Source organism: Myotis yumanensis, unplaced genomic scaffold (genome assembly GCF_028538775.1).
Source record: "Myotis yumanensis isolate MYYU_CA2020_CCGP unplaced genomic scaffold, mMyoYum1.0.hap1 SCAF_9, whole genome shotgun sequence".
Lineage (NCBI taxonomy): Eukaryota > Metazoa > Chordata > Mammalia > Chiroptera > Vespertilionidae > Myotis > Myotis yumanensis.
In genome coordinates, this window is record NW_027223760.1 from 64,569,413 (window position 1) to 64,579,791 (window position 10,379).

General features: G+C 45.1%; 1 protein-coding gene across 4 annotated transcripts in view; it reads right to left on the reverse strand.

Annotated features, from left to right (window-relative positions):
• JAZF1 (JAZF zinc finger 1) overlaps positions 1–9,975 on the reverse strand; it is a 299,872-nt gene extending 289,897 nt beyond the window's left edge. For all 4 annotated transcript variants that reach the window (XR_011472676.1, XM_070424488.1, XM_070424490.1 and 1 more), the window contains exon 1: positions 9,655–9,975. Coding sequence is in view for 3 of the 4 variants with exons in the window: in XM_070424488.1 (XP_070280589.1) it covers positions 9,655–9,769 (115 nt within the window). In the remaining variant the exon portion in view is untranslated. The remainder of the gene's footprint in view (positions 1–9,654) is intronic.
• Between the last annotated feature and the right edge of the window lie 404 nt (positions 9,976–10,379).

Below are 10,379 nucleotides of genomic sequence, written 5' to 3' on the forward strand. Positions count from 1 at the left end.
GAAGGGGCTGTGTTTCTGCAGGAGGCAAAGTGACAAGTAGTGACCACAAAGTCTGATGTGGGCAATCCTGGCACAGAGGTGGGCAGGTGCTGCAGGGCAGCGGGAAGGGCCAATTGTAATGACGCTGTCTTAGCAGGTAAAAGAGGCTTACTGTGCTGAAGGAAAATATTTCTGCTTTACATATAGTCTTACCAAAATAAACATTCTAGTTCATAGTTCACTAGGTAAGGTATTTAACAAATATGGTAGCATTCTTAACTCCCAATTGGACCAACTTCCAGGATGGAGTAGTTTACTTCATAGTTTTGCAGTGAGGGTGAATTAAACACTGAATGAAATTGTTCAGAACAGTCTCTGTACAAAATGCAGACTCACTGTGGGTATCAAGAAATGGACCCAAGTTCTGTAAGGCCTGCAGCTTTAGACCCTCTTTATGAAAAAAAAAAAAAAAAAAAAAGCAAGGTTACAAATACAAAATGCTTACAAAAGTGATCTTCTGTCACAACAAAGTACAAAATTTTAAAAGCTGTCATCACCAAAACATCACAAATTCAAATCCAGAAAAACAACCCAGCATGTGAATTAATTAACCACCTTGCACACCACCCTAAATGCTTCTTTTGGGCTGCACACTCTTTGATTACTTCTTACATGACAATGATTTATGTTAATATTTTCTATGAGATGCAAAGATAAATGAGTCTTTTCTCAAATGTGGGTGGCTGAAATTTGTATTTAATTATTGATAATTCAGAAAAGTTACTTTCAGACTCACAGTTCTTTATTGGTGATGCTATAAAATTTTTCGGATGGTTGTCAAATTTGTAAATACTTCTATTAATTTTCTTTCATATGTGAGCCATGAGAACTCAGGGTACTACAAACTTTCTTGTGCACTGACTTTAAATATTCTTTGTGTTAATGACACTCATTAATCAGTTTGTCAGTAATTATACACATACACACACTCTCAAATCAAATGAGCAAGAAATTTAAACACAGAATTTAAAAATGCTGCATTTGCTCTGGCAGTTGTGGCTGGTTCAATTATGGGTCAGGGCACATGCCCAGGTTTTGGGTTTGATACCCAGTTGGGGGCATGCAGAAGGCAGCTGATCTATGTTCTGTTCTCAAATGATGTTTCTCTCTCTCCCTTCCTCTCTCTCTAAAAATCAATAAAAACATTTTTAAATGGTGCATTTATAAATATATATTTGCATCATAACAGAAGGAATGTCCATATTAACTACACTTAGATAAGACTTAATCCTCTACTCACAATTCTATACATTTAAAAAGTAGAATTTTACATACTAGCTTCTGGCTCCATACATTCAAACAGATTCCTATTAGCAGATGTCAATAGTCCAGGTTCATGCTGCAGTGCTACCTTTGCCCCTATCCCTGCCCGTGTGTAAGGACCCTAGGTGAGCTGGCACAGCAGATGGTGTTCCTGGGAAGTGATTCCCACATTAGGATGGCTAGGAATAACCTACATAGACACACTGAGCTGTATAAATACATCCCACTAAACCCCAACTAAAGGTGTTCCCCAATTCACTTCCCCTTAGCTATGTCTCAAAAATACTCTCAACTACGATGTAACTGACCCCAAGGAGAAATGTTACAGAGGGAACGTCAGAGTGGAAAGGAAAGCATTAATCAATTGATATTAATCTTACTTTTTCAAGTTTGACAAGTTATGATCCCATGAACACAGTGCTGTGCACACTAATAGGGCTCCCCCAGTGCATGGAAAGGACTGGGTGGCGCCTAGCAATGTATTAAAAAATGGTGAAACATATATTGTACAAGTGAGGGATCCTGGGGTTTGAGCTTCATTAGCTTCATAATAAATTTGCCTCTATGGTTCCTATTATTATTCATCGTTTATCTCAGTCTGTACATGTCTAGTCTCTCCAAATAAATTTCAATTCCTTGGAGACAGGAAGTACTGTCTTAAATATTAGCATACAGGAAATACTAAAAAGTGTGTATGGTAGTTATCACTATCCATACTGATCTTGACAGAGACAGAGACAGAGAGAGAGAATGTATGTATAATAGAAATGTATGTTTGTATTACATATACATATACATATATACATATGTGATATATATACATGTAAATACATATGTACATATATTATTTACTAATGTATTATATATGTATTAGGGTCTTACTTATATATAATGTATGTATATATGTAAAGGAATATTTATTTATGTATAAACATATATACATTTATCTATGCATTATGTATATACATCAATTCTACTTATAATACCAACGGGACAGTGAGTCTTTCCAGGCTGATAACATGGTGTCCAGATCTTGTCCCTACAAGGAGGTCTATCTCAGGAGAAGGTCACTCTTATAGCCTAGCAGACAGTGAACAGGGCTTCCTTTGGGAAGCCACTGTGGGGGGTGAGGCGAGGGCCATGAGGAAACCATCAATGTTGGTGCTGGACAGAGAGTCTGCAGTTAGTGACTCAAGAAGAGTCATCGACTCCTGCCAACATGGAGGCAGAGCCATTGGGAAGACTCCATCCTTAAAGAGCACATCCATCAGTCTGGTCTCTGCTTGCAGCAGGCCTTAAAAAAAAAAAATAGGTGAAAACGAATGCAACATTCAAGGGCTTACTGTGAGCAGAAAATATACATTTTAAAACTGATTTAGCCTACTAAATGAAAGGCATTTTTAAAAACAAATACACACACACACACACACACATTTCTGACATTTGCCATTTTTGATTTTCAGATTCTAAATAAACATTTGTTATTTAACACATTAGCCAGGTCAATATGAAACAAATCGACTACCCCATCATGAAATAAAATGTATTGTCTGCAATCCATCAAGTATTTCTTCCATGATGCCTGTGACAGGTCTGCACTGTACAGATCTGTCAGGGGTAAGGAGGGGGCAGGGAGAGAAATACAAAGGCATGTCAAGTATGGTTCTGTCTTCAAAGCCAAAGCTGAATAAAAGGGAGGATTTTAAAAATATATGTTTTTTTATTGATTTCAGAGAGGAAGGGAGAGGGAGAGAGATAGAAATATCAATGATGAGAGAAAATCATGGATCGGTTGCCTCCTACTGGGGATTGAGCTCACAACCTGGGCATGTGTCCTTACCAGGAATTGAACTGTGACCTCCTGGTTCATAGGTTGATGCTCAACCACTGAGCAACACCAGCCAGGCAAAACGGAGGATTTTTAAGGGAGTCAATAGCATTGTGTCCTTTAGGACCTCAGTCTAGAATACAAGGCCTCTGGCTTCCAAATAGTTCTAGGAAAGCCCCTCTCATCAGATGTCACAGCCTGCTCCAGCCTTGAGGCTTCTTCACTGCCATCAACAGGAAGAATCGGGTTTTCTGAATACAGCTGCCAGTTTGCATTTCCAGAATTGTCAAGATGGGAAGTGTCTCCAACATATACTATATGTACTCTACAGGAAGCCATTTTCCAGAGAATATGGAAGGCTTTTGTCAACCCAGTCTGTTGCAGGCAGCAGGGTTTTCTGTCTGTATATTTCACACATCAGAAGACACATACACCAAAGGAAAATAATCAGAAGCTGCTTGTGAAACTTATGAGACAGGATGTTCACCGGCAATGTTTCATACAGGGTGAGCCGAGTGTTTACAGGTGAGATGTGGGCAAAAGGAAAAACTACTGAACATAGTGTTTTAGAGAATGTCATGCAGTTTTAGATTTGGGTCCTCCACCCCCTAGTGCAGGGGTCCTCAAACTACGGCCCGCAGGCCACATGCAAATACAAATATTGTATTTGTTCCTGTTTTGTTTTTTTACTTCAAAATAAGATATGTGCAGTGTGCATAGGAATTTGTTCATAGTTTTTTTTTAAACTATAGTCCGGCCCTCCAACGGTCTGAGGGACAGTGAACTGGCCCCCCGTTTAAGAAGTTTGAGGACCCCTGCCCTAGTGTATATGTGGTGTGCACAAGCGTGTGCATACGGTCATGCGCACGCACATGTGTACACACACACACACACACACACACACACACGCACTTAAACTTCCCTGGCTCTGTACCTGCAACCTTCTGTGAACCACGGGAGGAAGTAAGAGGGCATCTTGCCGCCAAACCACAGGGTGCAGGCAGAGAGCAGGGTAGGAAGTGACAAGCCTTTCATTCATTCATTTTTTCATTCACTCATTCCTTCTCCCCACAGGAAATGTCCTCATGGGACTCTGCCCAGAGGCCCAAGGCACAGTGCTTCTTTTCAGTCCTGGGTTTTTTCAAATAAACACAGGCCACAGAAAGGCCATGTTGGAAGCCACTGGCCTTGACACCACTTTCCAGTCCACACCGACAAAAGCCGTTGCCAGCATCTGAAGTACCTCTGGCCACACAGAAGAGAAAGTGGCCAGAGGCTGCAACCCCAATGCTGGACTGTCGAAGCATTCTCCTATATAGTACACTATTCTCAGTCTTTCTTGGGAAGGGCCTGATGATTTTACATAGTTGTGAAATGTCCCAAACAGTATCACAAGTAGGTGGACACACCCCACATTCTGTTAACCTCTAATGTAGACATTCACAGAAGGATTCCAAACATACTTATTTAGTAATACACAAAATGGCAAAAAAATGGGTGTTGACCATTTAATATTGCAGATGAGAACTTTGCACTTATTAGCTCACTTAATTCTCATCAGTCACTCCATGGGTTAGGTGCTGTTCTCATCCTCATTATACAGAGCAGGAAACCGAGGCACAGTGTATTTAAGCCATTTGCCCACAGTCAAACAGCTGACAAGTGGCAGAGATGTGTATTCAAACCCATATAAGCTGGGTTCACTATGCTGCCTCTTAGATGATCCTCATCTCAAGAGTTCAGTTACTTTCTGAAGGAGGAAACACAGTTCCATTGTGTCTGGAAGGCGATTAGGGATGGTACCATCTAGCTGCTTACCTATTTGACAATATGACAGGCACAGCTCTGCGTACCTATCGAAATTCAAATTCCAGCTCACACTTACCAGCCATGGAAATGTAGGCAAGCTATATAACCTTTCTGTGCCTCAGTTTGCTCACTTATAAAGTAGAGATGATAAGGGCCTAGTCCACATCATACACCCACCTATTTAGTATATCATGATGCCTCTCAGAGAAGTTAATGCAAATGTTCACTAAACTATCCCTGGAGTCAAATTCTACACTATTGATAGTAACTTCCTTATTTTGCTTTCCAGAGACTTTTATCTTTATTAATTACATGGTTTACAAATCTACCCTATGAAATGAAGCAGCATGGATTTATTACCTGAGATTTGGAGATGAAGAAACTAACAGGTAGAGATTCACACAAAACTTGCTGACATTCAGGGTCAAGAGCCACCAAGTCATAGCTACTGTGAGCCACTATTCGTCAATAATACTCCATCTCCTATTGAGGCCTCCACAGGAAAACCTGAGTCACCAACAGCAATGCTGAGGCTCCTAACATCTGGGCAAAGTTTCAAATGACCTGCTGGTTTAGTACCATCACAAGAGTAACTGAATTGGGCCAGATTCTGTGTTTCAGTTTAAAAGGTGTGTCCTGCCCCAGGGCCTTTGCACTCTCTGTTCCCTCTGCCTGGAACTCGATGTTTCCTGTATGTCCTCATGGCTAACTCCCTCACTTCTGTCAAGGTTTTTGCTCACCTATCAGCTTCTCAGTGAGGCCTATCCTGGCCAGTCAATTAAACATTCCAACACTTCCTCCTCCTAATCCATCTCAGCCTGTTCTAATCTTTCCCTTTTCCATACCACCTTCCAACATATTATGTAATTTACTTCTTATTCTGATAGCTTGTTGTCTATCTTCCACAACCATTACATAAACTCCCCAAAAACTGGGATCTTTGTTCACCGAAAAATACCAAATGGCTAGAACTGTGCCTGTGAAAAACAGGTGCTCAATATATATTATTACACAAGTAAATTCAAAATGCATAGGCACTTTTACAAATGTACCAAATAATCAAAGATTTCATAGCACTGGGATGCATGGATGGAGAAGCAGGCATTTCATGGGTCTGTGACATGACCTTCAGTGCTAAATTTAGTGCTCTTGCTGTTTCTGTAATTCCTAGTTACCAATTTAACTTCACCTATCTAGGATATGCATGTCAAGAATGTTTGTTGTTGTTGTTTTGGGGGGTTTTTTTGTTACAAACTCAAGTATCTACTCACAGGTAAGAAGCAAACACATCCTGATCAGCTTTTCCCTTCTCCAGGAAATAGAGCCAGGCTGTGGATAAAGTGACAGCGAGGCTGACGCAGAAACACTTCACAGTGACAGGGCCATGGGGTTTCTAGGCAATTTAAACTGGGGGAGGGTTTTACTGGCCTACTCAGGCTGTACACAGAGATAGGTGCTCCCCTACTAGACAGTGATGACACACAAAGAAGAAAACAGGAACACAGGTGCAGCACTCTTCCAAGAGAAAGGAAGAGAGCTAAAACAGCGGCTGGTGAAAATCATACTTCCCTTGGCTGTAAAGCCCCAGGTCCTTGTTCCTTATGGGTACAGGGAAATAATGTAAAACAAGAGCTAGGTGTACACGTGTAAGATAAAAGAGACAGCTACACTCAACTTAATGCACTTAAGCTGTACTAAACAATACAGTTATAATGAAAACTATGGGCCTTGTACACTAAAGGCCTTAAAAAATCTGTCAAGCAAGAAACATGCCATAGTCCCATAAACCTTCATTTCATTGCTGCTAAAGGGTTTTGACTAGTGGCTAAAAGGTAATAATTCAGAAAGGTCCTCAAGATGGAAATGCCACCTAACCATATCTCTAATACTCTTATGATTGCTAAATAGCAAGCTCCTTGAGAAAAAAATTAAAGAAAATATTAACATAGATCTCTTAGCCATCTTTTCATGCATCTTTCTAATGTGGCCACTGGACAACATGGACATGAAATCAGTAAGTCAATCATTAAAAACAACCACCTAACTGGCTCTAAAAATTTAGACTGAACCACAAGCAATAAATACCACTTAACAATAGATCTTTCACTAAATACTTTGTCTGATATATTTTTACTCATGTCTCTTCATCAAAAGCATAGTTATTTGACACTGACTAGAAATAAGGATTTTTAAATTCTTGAATCAGGTTATTTTTATTCTTTCTTTCTGCATATGGAGCTGGTGTTTGAAAGTAAGGGGCCGCTCCTCAGCGGAGGGACACAGTAATTTAAGAGGGTCTCTTCACCCTGGGAATTTCTACTGTTTGTTCATTTTAACATTTACTTTTCCATAAAGTTTGCCAATTTCAAACTACTTCCAAAGTATAGTAATTGTTAGCCTTGCTACACAGTTCTCCTAAATCATAGCTATTGTTATAAACTTAATTTTTCAATATTTTCACTACGAGAAAAACACTGGCCTTTTGAAAACGGTCATTACTTAAAAGCTGAGTTTAAGAAAATTTATGGAACCCTTAGCCCTCTTAAAAAATGTTTGCACAATCCTTAAGACAGTTTCTGCAAACTTAAAAGGCTCTTGTGATTCACCAACAATTAGTTTCAAATCATCTACAAATGTGTTACAGTTAATCCTTCTTGAGGATTAACTGTAACACATTTTAATAAATTTATACTTTCTTTTAACCAGCTAATCTAGTACGCAAGCAATGTGGAAAAGTTATTTTACATTAACTAGTTGAACCTGAAATAACTGTTAGCCAGAGTGATGAACTATGCAATGACAACCTCCCCTAGATGAGAAAACATATACTTATACAATATATACTTATACAATATATATATATTTATTTACTTTACTTATTTAGTTATTTTTCTATTTATTATTGAAGGTAAGTAAAGGAACTTGAACTAACAAATTTCTATTGGAACTTTGCATTATGGGAGTTTTAGTATTATTTTAAACTACCCATCATGAAAAATCTGATTTATCCTTTAAGCAACTTCAGTTATGACTATTCAATTATGAAATGAATCAGCAAATTTGATAACTCCATTAAACTGCTTTTAAGATGACCAAAACCTGCCTAGCTCTTCAGTCATACCTTTATCAGAGGAGATGGCAGAAGCTATTACATGGATGTTTAAAGCTAGGTATGTTTCAAAAACCTGGTCAATTACTCATCAGGATTATCTTTTGAATGGCATTCTGTAGACATTTTGAATGACTTTTTTTTTTAAACCATTCATCCCATTCTAAACAAGCATTCAACGCTTCACAAACACCCACTATGTGCTAATAGAAAGCATTACTCTAAGTAAAGGAGCTTAAATCGGCCTTGTTATTCGTGCATAAATACACAGCAGTCCAGATTTATTCTCTCAACTTTGTAGAAACGTGAGCGGCATCCACGTGGCTGAATCCATACCATTCATTTGGAAATGACTTTCTGGGGCAATTTACAGGTTCTTTGGATTAGGCAGCCCCTTTGGGGCATCACCTTCACCTTCCAGCCTACACAGGACAACTCGTGGGCGCTGGCCACACCTTCCGCAGGTGGCTGTATCGCCTCAGCCAGATGAACCGACCCATCACCTCTCGCTGGAGCTCCGGATCGAAGTGTGCAAATGTGTGCAAGGACTTGTTCGGATTAAAGGACTTGTTGAAAAGCCCCGGGGCCCTGAGCAGGAAAGGAAAGCGGCCACCCCGCTAGGCGCCCCCTCCCCCGCGGTCCCCGCGGCCCCCACGCCCGGGGCGCCGCGCAGGCCGCCGCTGCGTATCCGGGGCACGGCGGGCGCACCTCGGGCCTAGCTGCATTTGAAAGGCAAATCGCAGAGCCCGGGAGCATTTAAATGCCCGGCCGCGGGCCCGGGGGACAGCTCTGCAGCAGCCGCAGACGCAGGGCCTCCGGGTCAGCCCGGCCCTGGGGCGCGGGGCGCGGCCCGCGGGTGCACTCGGGACCTCAGCCCGCAGCGCCCCGGCGTCCGCGCCAGGCCGGGCGGAGGGGGGGGGGGGGGGGGAGCGCCCAGGTCCCCGCGCTGCGTCCCCGGCTGCTCCAGCGGCGGCCGCCGGCTCGGCCCCCTCCCGTCGCACCACACCTAGCAACCGGCGCTGACAGGACGCAGTGGCGGCGGCGGCGGGAGGAGGAAGCGGAATGGCTGCCGCGGTGGAGCCACCCCCACCCCCCGCTCCCACCTCCCCGCGCTGCAGCCGCCGCAGAACCCTGACAGCTCGAGCCCGGGCGGAAGCGGCGGACGCCGGCCCCCTGGCCCCCCGGCGCCCCAGGCCTCTCAGACCACCGGGCCAACTAACTCCGCGCCCCTGCCCAGCCCAGCGCCGCCTGCCCACCGGCCCCACCGCCGCCGCATCCCCCGGCGCCCGCCCTCCTCCCGCCGCCCCCGCCGCGGCGCACCCCCTCGCCCACCACTCCGCAGCCGGCGCGGACGCCCCTCGGAATCCCCCAGCTTGCCTGCCCGCCCGCGGCTCCTCGGGGCGCCCTCCCCCGCCCCCACCCTGCTCCCCGCCCCCAGGCACCTCGCGCCTCCGTATCCCGCCACCCCCACGCCCCGGGCTCGCACGCACCCTCCCCGCCTGCCGCCGCCAGCCTCCCTCCTGGCCACCCCTGGCCATCCTGGGGTTCTCTCCTGGGCAGGAGTTTCCTGGCACCGGGCACCCTCGCCCACCCCCGGGCCATTTACCGATGTGGTTGTCCTCGATGTGCTCGATGAGGTCGGCCAGGGTGGGGAAGTGGAGTCCGCAGCTCCCGAAGCGGCAGGTATTGGAGAAGAAGGAGGCGGCGGCGATGCCTGTCATGGTGCTACATGGAGAGCCCCCCTGGTGTCGACTCTGCGAGCGCCGGACGGGCGGGCGGAGGGAGGGAGGGAGGGCGGCAGGGTGGGGTGAAGAGAGGAGGGGCTGGGAGAGGGGGAGAGAGGCGGGGTGAGGGGCGCGGAGAGGACGGGACGGAGGGAGAGGGGGCGAAGCGATGGAAGGAGCGCGAGGAGAGACTGGGAGGCTGAGGGGAGGCGGTGGAGGCGGCGGCGGCGGCAGCGGGAGCGGCGGCGGCGGGAGCGGCGGGGGAGGGGGGTGAGGCCACCGCCGCTGGGAGGAGGGATCAGGGCGCGCGGCAACAGCTGTGCGGCCCCAACCTCTGCTCCTGCACCAAGGCCTCACCTGGGAGCGCCTGCCATCAACTTTTATCTCACGGGCCTGCCCTTCGCAGTTGGTAATAGGTGCAATCTGTTTGGAGCCTCCTTGGTTATGTATATTGCATTCTTAGTATAGACTAGTACACATCTATTAATTACACATGCATCCAGCCATGGGGAGTTACCCAGGCCCCTCTCCAGGACATTTGCTTGCACTTGGCCACCTGTCTAGGTGTGACACTGACATTCACAGGGGACCCAGGAAAGGTAATTGT